Consider the following 15,309-nt stretch of genomic DNA (forward strand, 5'->3'; position numbering starts at 1 on the left):
AGCTGTTTGTAAAAAGGCTTTAAGGAATTCTCCTTAGAAACATAAAAATGCAGGGATCTCATCCAAGCTTTATATAGAAACAGCAATGGCTAATGGCAAAGATGTATGCGAAATCAGGGGAGCATATATTTAGTCTAGAAAATGGTGCATTAGGAAAAAATGGATCCTTGTCTAAATGTTGTGGGAGAACTTGTTCCACTCAATGGCATTGGGTACATTTAAAGGCAAATGTGTAGCCTTACACAATCCTGGTAAGGACACAAGTGTTTTACTTTGCTCAATTCAACCAGTTGGGGGAAAGAAACTTTGAAATGATTCAAAACTATTCTATTCGGCTGCCTAAAAGATGAAATCTTTTAGGAATGATACAGCTTATTTAAGCTCAAAGTGTGAAGTTGCATCTAGGTATTTCCCACATTACAAGTGTGTGGATGTCTTATAGACAGGGACCGGAAGCTTGGGCTGAAAAGGAGGAGGAAAAAGATTTTCCACTAAAAGTTCATGTGTCGGTAACATACCAGTTAATATGCGTGAAACGGCAGTATATACTTCATCTTTTTCATCTCTGTCCCTTTAGTTGTGTGTGTGTGTGTGTGTACATATATATGTAAAACATACATGTGTGTTATATATACATATATGACATATACGCATGTTATGGTAGTTTAAAAAACAGTCATTGAGATTTCAATGATTCCCATTCACTTGTAATTGGTCAGTGCTATCACTTCATTTATTCATAGAGCAAAATAAATTGGGCACTTATGAATTATGCATACATACGTCATTATACTTTCATCTTAGGGTTATCTTTGTATTTTATATTGTGCTAATACTCGAATTGCATGTTCTTGCCAAGTCAGTAAGAGAATTTATTTCATTTGTTGGGCTCACAGCAGTATCATAAATGGGTAGTAGTAACTGAGCGTCTGCAAAGTCAGTGTTACTCAACGAGACGGCACATAGTTAAATAGGACAATGTTAATGGCCAAGAGAATTTAAAGGACATAGTCATTATGGGGGAACCAAACTTTGACTTAAATGGAAAAAATTTTTTTTCCTCCAGACAAATACTTAAAAATCTCAGTATAGTTAAGATATATATGTTCTTTAATCTTAAATACAGTTTCATTTCGAAATGCTACTTTGAAAGTGAAAAAAGTGTTTAACGTTTTCTTTTAGAAAATTATATGATCCTATGCAAAAAGTGAGTGCTAAGAGCAGGACCCCCTCTTCCTTCAGAGAATCCAAGTAGACTCAGGCACAGGAAATCGGGTCCCAAAGAAGAAGAATCCAGCATTTCCAATCTGAATGCTAACCATAGCATGTTCATTTTGGATTCTCTGGTTACTGTTTGTGGAGGGTTTCATGGCAGATTGAAAATGAAATCTCAGGAAGAACTAAAATACAAAGACAAAAATCAAACTTTGTTCCTTTGTACATTGACAATGTCTCTTTAAATCCTAATACTTTAAACTCTCTGTTATCTGTGTATCTAGAAACTAATAACAGTTCTCATCACCACACCATCTGAGGGCAGTGCAGTGCTTTTCTGAATCATGGAAAGAAGACTAGGTCACGATTTTCCTTGGAAGTAAATTTTTTTGGTTCTTGTAATCTTGAGAAAGTTTGGATTTATGGTGGAGATATCATTTCCTTAGCAAGAATTTTTGATTAACTGAAACATCACAGTCTTCAAATACTTTGGATAACAGAGTATTTACAGTATTTGGGAAATCACTGAGAAATGCAATCGTCTTACACCCTCCTAACCATATTCTTACCTCCAAGACAAAGTGCAGTACATTATTGTTTATTCACACAGCACTCATTTTGACTCTTCACATGTTAAATGAGGGATCAAATTGAGAAATAACTCAGGACTTACATGATTGAGGCGTGGTGGGGCCTGATGAGTTTGTGTTGATTGACCACTCTACCTGCAATCTGGTATTTACTCATGGAATCAAAGGTATACTTCAATTGAGCCATTCAATTTCCAAAGATCATCAATTAAAAGTTTTCTTGGAAATAAGGAAGCTAATAACTCATGGTCCTGCAAAAAAGTGAAGAATTTTTGCCAATATAATGATTTTTTTCCTCTTCTACAATGGGGGTGCAATGTTTTCACCAATTGCTGACAAGAAGAGCATCTTCCTGGGCCTTTACTGGCGACTAGGTAATCTTTTCACATCCGAACAAAAGGTTATTATTTTTTAGTGGAAATCTTGCTTGGAGGATCAAATCATGGAGTACTAGGCAAGCATGTCTACCGATAAAAAATCATCTATTTTTAAAATATTGCTCTGGGGCTTTGTACCAAAGGAAGTCATAGGTTGAGCCCTCTGCCATTTCCTGTGGATGTGATGGGGACAGCCGTCTCTGTACAACACACCCACTACAGGTGGTGGCTATTGAACTTGACTATTTTAAGTAGATTGTACAGTCCAAATAACTGAATAATTAAGCTTAATGGACTTTCTCTCTTTTTTTTCTCTCTCTCTTTTTTTTAGTGACTTGACTAATACTTAATATATAAGTTGGGTTAATATAAAACCAGGGAAGGAAGTTTAAGACATCTTCCACTGTGGTCAGGTTTGTGATAATGGATGGATGAAAGTAATCATTTACAGCTTTCACATCCTGGGAAACATTGGCCAGTCTTGACAAGCCCTTTCTAGTTAAGCTGATTCTCTTGTCACCTGATATTCTGATAGCACCCCTGGCCAGGTTCCTGGGTGCACCAACATTGCAAAGTTGGGTGATCTTGCAAGAGACAAGTGTTCTCAATCTGCTGAGGCAGGCTGACGGAATTTGTGGACCAGTTTCTGACATCCCAAGTAATTATGATGCTTAAAGGATTTTAAACGATTCCAGGTCTATAAAAAAAGTGATGATGCCTATATGTATACCCTATAGTTTTTATTACAAAAATATTGAAATAATCCATGAGTTATTCCACTCTGCACCAACTATAAAAAAATACTATCAAAGTTTGACCGGCACTTTTAATGCAACAAAAAGCACCATGACCGAGGACACTGGGAACAGAAAGCAGGGAACGTTTACTTGCTGTACGGAGGTATTTAAAACCCAGAAGTTTGTTGTAAGAGTGCGACTTTACAAATGATTCAAATACAAATCTTAGCTGGATCTAGTGATAAGCCCTCAATCAGTTTGGAAGGGTTTTCTCATAGCATATTCACTGCATTGTCTGCTCATACTTACTAAAAAGTGTCCCAAAGCCTCTAAAAGACACATCACTTTGACCTTGGATTGGGGGGAGGGGGGGAGTCTGTACACAGTGGGAAACTTGATGGTGCGCTCTCACATCCACATCTGGGGGCTTGCGCCACGTCTGGGGGGCTTGCGCCACTCGTTCTCGGGTGTTTGGGACTTGCACGTCAGTCCTGTGGTTGGACGGTGTTTGGCACTAGGAAGGTGTGGCGAGGCGTGCTCTGGAGTCATCACACAGAACCACGCATTTCCACGTCTGGAAACATCCAGTTCACCATGCTCCTTTTCTGCCGCTCTGCATCTCCATGCCGGCCGGGGTGAGCTTTGGCAGGCTGGGAAAATCAGACGCTCATTTTTGCCTTGTTTCCCTGCTTCCTCTTCATGTACTTATTAAATTTTTGCAACTGAATACTGAATCATGATTATCATTTAATTTACATCACGAAATCATCGAGCTCCTTGGTCTTGTCGAAAGCCACACATGTGCTGCATAGGATTTCTGTCGGAAAGGACGTTCTCAAATGAAAATTTAAAATAAAAAACAAATCCTGAAATGTGTTGAAAATGAACCATTCCATCCATTCGAATACACATGTAAACAACAGTTGAGTTTGCGGTCCATGGGATAGGATTTGCACGCATGGTAGTGGTTTCCAAATGAGAATGGTCTATGAAATTCTTTTCTAAGTAGTACTGTTCTTTTTTTTTTTTTTCTGGAGTCTTGAGGGATATATTCTCTCTCTCTTTGTTTTTATATTCAGAATCAGAACTTTGCATCAAGAAAAAATCACCTAAGCTATTTTGACAGAGGACTGGTGCCGCGTGTGTTAGCATGTGTGTGCGTGTATGTGTGTGTATGTGCGTGTGTGACTGAATATATTTTTATGCAAAGATCTGTTAACTCCATCAAAACACCCTATTGATTGGAGGCAACATTTTCCGTGCTCATTGTACCCTCTGGTGGACACGCTGAAAGTGGAGAGGAGGGGCTGGTAGCAACAAGGAGTCCTACTGAGCTGGCACGGTTCGGTTCGGTCCCTTTAGCCACTGTTTTGAAAGGAGACCAGCAGCAGGCAGTCAGCTGATGGAGGGTCAGACGAAGCGCATTACAGCCCGTTGCCCTACTCTAGGACAGAGTTTCATTATTGCCACAGCCCTGCTGTCACCCCTCTACCTGGAGGTTGTGGCTCCTCCGAGGCCTTCTATTTTATAAAGTGGTTTCATACTCCAACCGCTCCTGAATAAGGGCATCATCTTTGTACTGCAGCCTTGGAGGAGACGGGGAACATTCAAAGGCTAAAATGGCCTTTCGAAGGCTTCGGTCCAAAACGTGTCTCTCCCACGCTGGGTACCTATTCCTGAACAGGTCAATTTTAATGACAGATTCTTCAATCCGTGGTGGGCGAGAGGATGGGGTGGACGGGGCAGTGGGCCTCACCTGAAAGACAGGTACGCACCCATCCCGCTCTGCAAATTTCTGGTCACGGTCGCTGGTGACACTGCGGTTGTTGGAGATGGACCGGAGTGTGCTTGTGGCCACTTCTGGAGGCAGAGTGAAGGCAGCGACTGGGTCCTCACAAGCACAACTTGGTGACTGCCCGAATCGGGGTCCATTGGGGTGAAAGAAGGCATAATACATCAGCATAAAAACGACGCCAGTTAAAAAGCTGCTGAACACCACACACAGAGCTGGGATGGCAAAAGCATCTGCAATCTGGGGAGCCTTGTAGAGGTACCAGAGGGCACTCAAGGCTGTATTTTCCAACAGGATCACAAAATAGTAAATGAAGAGCCTGCAGCGTGTCCTGCCTTCCTTGACGTTGAACCAGCTAAAGATGTAGATGATCCCCACCACCATGTCGAACACAATCTCTTCCCATTTGGTGATACAGAATTCTGTCTCACAGTGGACGATCCAGAAGGTCATGATGCACCAGTGGAGGACGATGAAGATCCCAAAGTACAGCTGGAAAACCGAGGCAAAGAGGGCGAAGGTGATGACTCTGGCGGCAATGGTGAAGAAGTGCCAACAGAACTGGATGACAACAGCCATGTAGCTGATGGGCTTCTTGTCATCTCGAGAGTCCCGGAGGGCCTTCTGGTAAGAGGCCAAGGCCCAAGCCAAAGACACGAGGGAGGCTGCCGCTGTGAAACCTACAAAGGCAAAAAGGAAGATGGTCTGTCAAAAGTGTGATGCAGTGCTGTAACCTGAAAATAAGGCATGTGATGCTGCGGGCTTGAGACAGGCTAGCTGCGACCTCAGCAAAACTCTCATTCCTTGGAGTTTGAGCTGGGCTAAACGCTCACTTGGGGCTCCTAGTGTCTGTCTTCTGTGGGCCCAACCATATGGAGAAGTCATGACTGTTGGCGGGAATGCTGCTCAAAGCACACATGGGGTATGGGATTGAGAAATCCTGTGGAGGGCGGGTGGTGGTGGTGAACTTTCTGTGTATATGGTGGAAATAGGGAAACTAAGGCGGTGGTTTTGTGGAGTGGGAAAATAACTATGGACTAGGTCGACAGACTGGGTTGCTGTGTCAACTCTGTGTGACTTTGGACAATCATTTAAACTGGTGTCCTCATTTATAAAGTGGGTGATCTCCAAGGTTCCCAGCAGCTTTGAGATTCTATGGATGAAAGGGTAAATAATCACTGGAAATGTGAGGGGCTAGCTTTTTTACCTTTCTGCTTCTAAGCAAGAATAAATACACTTCATTCACAAGAGAAAGTTTACTTTTTTTTTACAAATAAGAAAAGGAGGCCATAAAACCTCCTTGGCAATGATTCTTGTCTTACCTGCGATGCAGTTTGTCCTACTCTAACCTGAACATAATTCTTCCTACAGCTTTTGTCTGTTCCTTACTGCCTTTCCCTTAGAAGAAGACCTGTCTGTTCACTGCCACTCACCGCTTATTCTTTTGTAGAGGGAAAATTGTTCAGAAATCACCTCTCAACCATTTCTCTTATTTTATGAACCCCGTTTGGATAGTATATTCTCTAAAAGTTTGTTTACAAGTTTTTAAAGTAACTTGTATTATTTCCCTCCACTTTTGCTCCATCTTTCGTGTCTGAAGCATCATCTGTATGGTCCAGACAGGGACAGAGCTCACCTGAAAACACACTGGCCTCCTTTGGAAGAGAGCTCTTGTGGGTAATCACTTTGCCACAGAAATGTTAGTCAATCTGCATACTACACAACAAGTGTAACAAGACTTATCAAGACTAAGAATAGGTGGGGTGCCTGAGTGGCTCAGTCGTTAAGCATCTGCCTTTGGCTCAGTTTATGATCCCAGGGTCCTGGGGATCGAGTCCCACATCAGGATCCTTACTCAGCTGGGAACGTGCCTCTCCTTCTCACACTCTCCCTGCTTTGTGTTTTCTCTCTCTCTCTGTGTCAAATAAATAAATAAAATCTTTTAAAAAAAAAAGACTAAGAATATGTTTTGTGTTTTAAAGTCCAGATGGTTTTCCTCCAGAGATACTAATCATAACCAGGCCACATTCTAGTCTTTGGACTAGAATGGAAAAAGTAGAAGAAGGATTGCCAGGAACTTGTGATGGAACTGGTACTTTGCTTTTATATTTTGATAGAGAAAATCTGTTGTCTATGATCGTTGAAAAACAAATTGGAAAAAAAATGACTCTTGCGGGAACGATACACACTAATTAATTGACGGAAAAAACAGTCAACCTCAACAATCATTTCTTGCACATTCTCCTTGAGTAAGGTGAACTCCAAAAGACACTATTGAGGAGAAAATATTTTCCAATGGCCACGTCTTATATCCACCCCCAATCAAGCTAGCAGAGTTCCTACATCTTACTCTGGATCTTCAGCTTTTTTTTCTGGCCAGCACGAAAATCTTCCGTTACCATAACTCTCTGGCAGTTATGGCAATATTTTAGGTCAGTTAGAGACCAGTACAGAAAGGAGTTTTTGATAATATAATTTCTTTCCTTCTTCTTGTATTTTAAAATTTTTTTCTCTTTTTTTATTGTTTGGTTTCTTTTTTTCTTGTTTAAATGGTGATATAATTTCTATGGGTGGAAAACACTGACATCAATTGTAAAGCAAATTTGGAAGTGAAAAGAGATGGTAGGAAGAAAAATTAGAAAAAAAAAGAAAAGAAGGTGAGACAATGGGAAATAAAAGGTCATGGAATAATGACTCTGAGAACGACACCCTCACTTTCAGTTTAGAACATAACAAAAGGTTGTGCAATTTTAATCCTAACACCTTTGAGCGGCATAGGAGCTGCTCATGACCTCGTTCCTTATCTGTACCATTTGCCACGGTAGGGATTGTTCTGGAGTAGACAGCATCCTCCTCGTGTGCATAAACTGTGCCCCAGGAAAGCCCCTCCCTTTTCACACCCCGAGTAGTGGGTACTGGGCTCACGCACAGCGCCACCTTCCGGAAGATGGCTGCATTGCTGGTCAGGTGGACAAAGCATGTGTGGTAGTCAGAACCACGAGGGTACCAGTTTTCACGGGCCGAACTTATTAAAGGCTGTTTTTCAAAGCAGTGACAAATAGTAAAAAAAACAAAAACAAAAACCAAACCTTACAGACATACATCATAAAATCATCTGTTGTCACATTAAAAGAATTGGCAGATTGGCTAAGTCCGAATTCTCCCGTAATCTTCACCCCTTTTACTGCATGTCCTAAAAAAGGAATTCAGCCTGCTCCAGGAACTTGGTAAGACAATACTTTGGCAGTAGAAAAGGGAAGATTTTTCTATCAGTTTTGTTTTCTATGTATCTTACAGTTTACAAAGTTGATTTTTTGCCTATAGCCAAGGCAAATTTCATGTCCATTGATGACCACCCTCTTTATGAATTCTCTGCTTTAACAACAATTAGAATTTCTCTGGTTCATTTGATTTTTTCCCCTTCTGTTTAGCAATTAATTTTTATAAGACAAATATATGCCTGAACGGAAAATATGTTAGAGTTATTCCTTATTACAAATTCACATTACCATGAAATGCATAAGTTTTTGTTTTTTTACACAAATAATATCAGCTCAGTTGTTTCAAGAAAGGTTCCCTCAGTAAGGCACTGCATTATTATTAAAGTAGAATTCTCTGGAACCTCTGGGGCTGACACATAGAACTCTAAGTACTACTTTAGCTAACAATGTATATTTTAACTTTTTATTGGGAAATAATTTCAAACTTAACAGAAGAATTGCAAAAGTAAAAACAGTACATTGAACATCTATATACTCTTTGCCCAGATGATCATTTGGCCTCCTTTGCTTTATCACTGGCCACCCCCCCCCCCCTTTTTTTTTCTCTCCCAACCATTTGAGAGTAAGTTGCTGCTGTGGTCTGAATGTTTGTGTCCCCCTCCACTCATATGTTAAAATCCTAACCCTTAAAGATGATGGTATTAGTAGGAGGGGCCTTTGGGAGGTTCTTAAATTATGAATGGGATTAGTGCCTTATAAAAGAGGCCCATAGAACTCCCTAAGCCCTTCTGCCACATAAGAATACAATGATAAGTCTTCAACCCAGAAGAGAGCTCTCACTAGACCATGCTGACACCTCAATCTTAGACTTCTAGCTTCCAGAACTGTGAGCAATATATTTCTGCTGTTTATAAACTACCCAGCCTGTAGTGTTTTGTTACAGCAGCACCAAAGGACTAAGACAATGGCCCTTTACCTTAAAATATATCAATGTCTATTTCTTATGAATAGAGGTATTCTTTTAGATAACCACAGTAAATTTATCAACTTTAGTCAATTTAACATTGATACAATATTTTTTTCTAATCCACGGCATCCACTATCAATATTCCAATTTCATCAATTGACTTTAACAATGTCCATTGTAGGATTTTTCCCTGTGGTACAGAATGGAGTCTGGAATCAGATATTGCATTTAGTTGTCTTACCAACTTAGTTTTCTTTAATCAGGAATATTTCCACCAACTTTCTTTCTTTGCCTTTTTGACATTGGCATTTTTTTTGATGAGTACAGTACCAAAAAAAAAAAGAGTGTTCTTTGTTTTGGGTTTGTCTGTTTCCTCATAGTTAGATATTCGGGTTACACATCCCAAGCTGGAATATTACATAAGTGACACGGAACAATATTGTGCACCCCCACCATTAAGATATTGAAATATAAGGATTCCTTCAGTGTTCCAAGAAGCATATGATGTGTCCATCAGTATTTTGCTTCAAAATAATGAATAACATATCAGTTACAAAACTTCACTCTAAAATCAAACTCCTAAAACAGCTACAGAGGACTCAGTGGGATTCTATTATTTATTAAAATGTTAAAATAGATGATAAGACCTCAGAGCTTATCTAGTGCAATGATCTCATTTTATAAAAAAGAAATCAAATCTCCCTTGGAGAGGTTACTAGATTTATCTTCCCTCTTTCCTCCCCCAAGGTTATTTCTGATGAAAACCGTCCTTCTACTCCAAAGCTAACCCCCTGCTTCCTGGAGAAAAGACCCTGTCAGTTATTCCCCTGTGTCTGTATCCCAGCTCTTCCTCCTCAGGAGCTCCTTTTCCAGGGATTACAAACATGTGACAAGCCTCATTTTACCCCAAGAATTGCCCTTCACTTGACTGAATCTCTCCTCCTTTTTTTCAGACTTGTCTCTTTCCTGTTTTTCCTTCTATTTTGTTTCTTGTCTTTCCATTTTTATCTGCTCATCCTTGAGCCACTGGTTGGGATGCTGCTCCCGGGCATCCTCCCTTCGCAGCCTCTCCCTGAGAGAGTCCCTGCACTCCTGTGTTTCCCCCCATCTCCTCCACCTCAGCATTCAGTGAAGCCATCCCTGCACCAGACTTCCCTGGCCCCAGAGCTGTGTGTCTGATTATTTCCCTGAGAACCTTCAGACCAACAGTCTGTGTCTCCGTGTCCACACAATCGGATACCTGGAAGCAATCTGGCTGTAGATGACAGCGTTCGCTTTCTCATGGAAAGAAGACAATTCTTCCTCTACGCCCCCTGTTGTTAGTGTAATACACTTCTCAGAATGAGAGAGAACATGAATTTCCGGTAGGCTGCCACAGTTCTAAGAAGATGATTTTGTAGGCAGCTTGAGGGACTGAGAAATACCGGATTGCAAAGCCATCCAAATCCAAGTGTTCACAATATGTGCCGTTCGGGTGTATTGCGTCGGAAGGGGTCCATACTAAACCACTGTGGTGTAAAAACTATTTTGAGCTGAAGGCATTTGAGTTCTGAAATCTCTTATCTGCCTAAAAGCAGAGCATCTTAAAAGAACTCAACTATCATAAATGCCCTCCCCAGGAGCAACTCGAATCTTCTTAGAGAGGAGAAGTTGGCACCACACCCAAATAGACTATCATAAAACTATTATATCTCCCATCTACTCTCTTCAGTGTTTTATCTTTCCAAAAGTCATTCGTTTTTCCATAAATGCCCTTTCTCCCTCACTTTTAAGAAGTCATTTATTCTCCCAGAAGTGTCCCTTGCCCTTTCCCATCCCCTATTAAGATAAACTCCAAAATCTAATGACCTCCTTGGAGTCACATTTCCTTGGGAAATCCTGTGTGTACATACATAATTACACACATAATTTACATATTTACACACATGAGTACACACATGATTATATGTATAATTAAATCTGACTTTGTCTTGCTAATCTGTTTGTCGATTTAATTTGCATGCCCTCAGACACAGAACCAAGTGGGTAGAGGAGAAGTTGTTCCTTCCAGTAAACCCCTGAATTGAGTCCAGCTGACCCCAGGTGTTTTGTTTTCTCACTGTAGCCCAAATAATTGATCTGACTTTGAATAAGACAATTCAATGACCATAAAGTCAGTGTGATAGTTTATTCCATCATTTTGAGCTGAATATCTATATATTTGGATAAGGTTTGGTAAGGGATGTAACACCTTTGGAAATATAATCTAAGAAATTTTCTTTACAAACTTCTAGATGGGGTGGGGTCTACTTCTAGCTTCCGTGAATTGTTACAGACATTGCTTAGTAATTCAGAGACTAGTTTCTCAGAGGAAGACTGAGGTACTTTTCCTTTTGAATAAAGATTTTTTTCAGAATGAAGGTTTTGAGTCTGATACTAGCTAGTCAGCTAATTAGCATTTCAAAGGGAACTGATAGAAATTGATATCATGTTGTCCAAGTGAACAACAAAGTTTTGACTTTCTTCCCTCTTTTCTCCTTGCTTCTTATAGATGTCTTTTCCCTTACTGCTGTTTCCATGTCTCTTTTATGTCCTTTTCTTCCTTCTCTTTCTTCTCCTTCTGTCAGTCTGTCCTTTTTCCCCGCTTTACTTCTGCTCTGTTCTTCTTCATTCTTTTTTCCCCATTTCCTGGGGGAACGTGACATGGAATCGAATTATTTCTTAAACAGTGGTTGTTTAATTAACTAAGGTTTGGTGTTGCCCAAATGTAACCTTCCAACTGTTCCTAAAACTCAAATAAATTCAAAATAAGAAAGGAAGTTACTCTATTTCAATGTTAATGGTCTGTTCTACATGCTCTTCTCTGGCCCTTGCTCTGAATCCCATGGCTTTGCTCCAAATCCAGATTTGCTTTCAAAGAACTCCCACTGAAAGGATTCAGCACTGCTAACTTCTGTTTTTTATTACAAGTAACTTGCTTTCCTATAATCTTCCTTTAAGTTGGATCTAAATGCAATCTTTTTTTTTTTTTAAGATTTTATAAATGTATTTGTCAGAGAGAGAGAGCACAAGCAGGGTGAGTGGCAGGCAGAGGAAGAAGCAGGCTCTCTGCTGATCTGGGAGCCCGATGTGGAGCTTGATCCCAGGACCCTGGGGTCATGACCTGAGCCAAAGGTAGATGCTTAACCGACTGAGGAACCCAGGTGTCCCCTAAATGCAATCTTAATGACAGATGTAAAAAATATTTATATTTTATTCAGGATAAATTAACAGCTTAGAGTATGGTTGATGGGGACTAGGGGAGGGGGTTGTAGGCAAAAGCTGTACTATCTCAATTTAAACATTTCCTTTCCCAAAATGGGGCTGGTATGGAATATAAGACCCTTAGAAATACTATAATGCATGAAACTGTTTTGATTTGGGGATCTCCAGACCAGGAGGGGGGTACTTCTGGCCCCCAAGTGTAAATTTGTTCTCTCTACAAACATGTTTTCATATAAGGTATGCTGTCCTCTTCCTTCAGGGAACATATTCTGGTCCAAAATCATGTTTGATTTTGTGTTTTAATTTATTTCATGTTAATGCTAATTATTTAATTTTAATTTAATTTAATTGTTGTGTTGCTTGTTAGGGTGGACCTTCAGGTAAGGATGGGTATCTGCCTTGTTTACCTTCCTGTCCTCTAGTGCCTTGTATGGTCCCTGACATCATGTTAAGAATTGGCACTTTGAGAGACAGAAAGCAAGGCCAAAGGAAAGGTAGAACGGAAGGGAGAGAGCAAGAAAGAGGAAGAAATAGAGAGGGAGAAAGAGAATTCCAAATATAAAGCTGGAACCACAGAGAGAATGAGATATTCAAAAAATGTGCACATTTCTTCATTGCTTCTTTCCAATTTCAATCTGAGCTGCAAATGCCAAAACACTGAGAAATAAAGTCTGTACTCCTGTCGTGTTGTTTGTGGTCTGGGTGTAAACAATTCTTGGAAATCCCCAGAGAATGCTTCATAGGATTTATAGCCTAATTCCCCAGATGTAGGAGGTTTGGGGAATTGAACCAAGTACTCTAATTCTTTGATTCTTCAACAAACAGAATGAGCCTGTCTCTTTTCTCCTCCTGAGGGAGGGCAATCACAGCCCTTTCCCTGCAAAAGACCAGCCAAAGGTTACAGGCTCAGGGAAACATCTGGCCCCTAACCCATGTTTATAACCAAACTGTTGCTGGTAAGAAAGTGCTCCCTTATTTTTAACTTAAAACATTCATTATTATGTAATATTTCAAGCATCTACAAAAACCGAGGAATAATACAGTAGATATACCCTCCCTGCAGAATCAGTATCCATCACCAGGGAAGATGACTTTTGGCCAGCAGGGGGACGCCTCTGGATGTCCCCTTGGATGCACTCCTTCCTGAATCTGAATCTTCCTGCGTCTTCCTTTCCCTGTACTGACTGACACAGAAGGCCTGTGCCAGAAGCTAACTCACTGATCACTGATGTTTTACCAGCACATTTTGGAAAGCCCGGCCCGGTGCTCTCACGGCCACCCGACTTTGCCTTGCTCATCTCATCTTGCCTCTCTGCGCTTCAGACAAACTGCCTTGTCTCCATTCCTCACATGCTCAAGACTGCATTTTCAGGTGCTTGGGTGGCTTGGTCGTTAAGCCTCTTCCTTCGGTTCTGGTCATGATTGCAGGGTCCTGGGTTTGAGCCCCGCATCGGGTTCCCTGCTTAGCGGGGAGCCTGCTTCTCCCTCTCCTCCCTGCTTGAGCTCTCTCTCACTATCTCTGTCCCTCTCTCTCAAATAAATAAATAAAATCTAAAAAATAATAATAATAAAAGACTGCATTTTCTTCCTAGAGAAAGGAAATGCTGAGCTCCCTCTTGAAAAGCCACTTCTCTCCAGTAAATCCCTACTCATCTTTCACTTGCTAGGTTCAGCTTCATTTCTTAAAGAAGTCTTTCCTAGCCTTCAACCCAAATCCTGTCACTTAGTGTCACCCAAATCCTTGTCACCTTGTGTTTGTTCCTCATGCTGCACCCAGGCACACCTGCTGTTGTTATGCATTCATGTGGCTGATGATAGACATGTCTACCCACCAGGGCTGGATCTGTGTCCTATGGCTGACCATTGTCCCTGACATCTGTCACTCTCTTGTGTATCAATTCTGAAATTAGTGCATTTGTCATCCAGTAGCCGCTTTCATATTGTATTATTTGCCCACTCTCTTGATTTCACACATCTCAACTTCCCTTCCTTTCACCCCATTTTTTCATCTTGTCAATTTCAACATTTTTGTTGGAAATTAAGGTATTTCCCCACCAGTAGTTTGGGAACAGATGATTTGCAACATCACCCTCTCAGCTATGCAGGTGAGATGATCATTTAAGCATTCATACCATATACAGTCTTATCATCACTAACACGGTAACTTTTCCCCCTAAACATACAGTCCCTAACCAACCAAAAACGAGACTTTGAATTTTAGATGACAATATAATATTGATTTCCTGTAGTCAAAATCTTTGTGGTTTCCTTAGCGCATTTGAGGCTCATAATCATAGACAAATAAAAGAGGAGCAAGCATTTGTTGGGCCCTCGCTTTGTGCACTATGATGTGCTGGGTACCTACATCCTTTGTCCCACCTACAGTTCGTGATGACACCTTGAGGCAAGCACTGTTTTGCACTCTGGGAGACAGACGCAAAGAGTTAAATAACTTGCCAAAGTGCGTGTAATTAGCAAGGAGGGCAGGCATCAGAATTCACACATTCCAAACTCTGTTCGTCATGGTAGGAGACGGGTATGACTATCTGCAATGGGGACACTAGGCACGAAAAAGTGCAGGAGCTCTCAGATCTCTCATGGTCTCAGCTCACGGGATAACAGCACAGAGAAATGTACATGACCCAGGAACAGTGCCACCTCTTTGGGCAGCCGACTCCCACAGGGTTCCCACCACACCCGCTCTTTCAGCCTCACAGCAACCATATTTGTTCCCAGGCTAAAAGATCCCATTTTGGATTCTTTTCACAAAGATCAGAAGCGTGAGCACCTTCACATTTCTTGGACTGAAGCAGCCCCCCTGGTTTCCCTGCATTTTCACCTGAGGAAAAATGTTGTCCAATTTCAGTTGATTATGTGATCTAAGAGTAGGAGATCACAAAATGAAGATCCAGAACCAGAGTGGCTTTCCATTTCTTCAGCATGCTTAGAACTTGTCCCTTAGTTACAGATAGAAAAGCAGTAAATCTTCTTGGCTGGACTCATATCGAATTTACCTGGTTGAAAGAACGTAATAATTGAAAAAAATGGAAAGCCCTCTGTGCTCTGATCTTTGGTGAGTGCAGTGAAGGTAAGTAACTAATATAAGCCCCACCGGGTCTTGGGTGTTCTAAGTCTTACATTGAAACCATTTATCTCTGTTTTAAACC

General features: G+C 40.9%; 1 protein-coding gene across 1 annotated transcript; it reads right to left on the minus strand.

Moving 5' to 3' along the window:
• Positions 1-1,666: 1,666 nt before the first annotated feature.
• On the minus strand, positions 1,667-13,440 carry LOC148109496 (XK-related protein 4-like). Its single transcript, XM_087864431.1, has 3 exons — positions 13,195-13,440; positions 7,522-7,747; positions 1,667-5,391 (listed from the first exon to the last, which is right to left on the minus strand). Exons 1-3 carry the CDS (start codon positions 13,438-13,440, stop codon positions 4,445-4,447), a joined length of 1,419 nt encoding a protein of 472 aa, XP_087720557.1. The 3' UTR covers positions 1,667-4,444.
• Between the last annotated feature and the right edge of the window lie 1,869 nt (positions 13,441-15,309).

The sequence above is a fragment of the Ursus americanus genome, chromosome 9 (genome assembly GCF_024610735.1).
Source record: "Ursus americanus isolate L20-20 chromosome 9, mUrsAme1.1.p, whole genome shotgun sequence".
Taxonomy (NCBI): Eukaryota; Metazoa; Chordata; class Mammalia; order Carnivora; family Ursidae; genus Ursus; species Ursus americanus.

Excerpts from the sequence above, each read along its gene's own strand:
- LOC148109496 (XM_087864431.1), bottom strand. The coding sequence starts at position 13,440 with ATGAGCAAGGCAAAGTCGGGTGGCCGTGAGAGCACCGGGCCGGGCTTT. Across the intron at positions 7,748-13,194 it reads ATACTGATTCTGCAGGGAGG|CCTTTAATAAGTTCGGCCCG; the intron begins GTATATCTACTG and ends TTTGAAAAACAG. Across the intron at positions 5,392-7,521 it reads AATCCCTACCGTGGCAAATG|GTTTCACAGCGGCAGCCTCC; the intron begins GTACAGATAAGG and ends TTGCCTTTGTAG.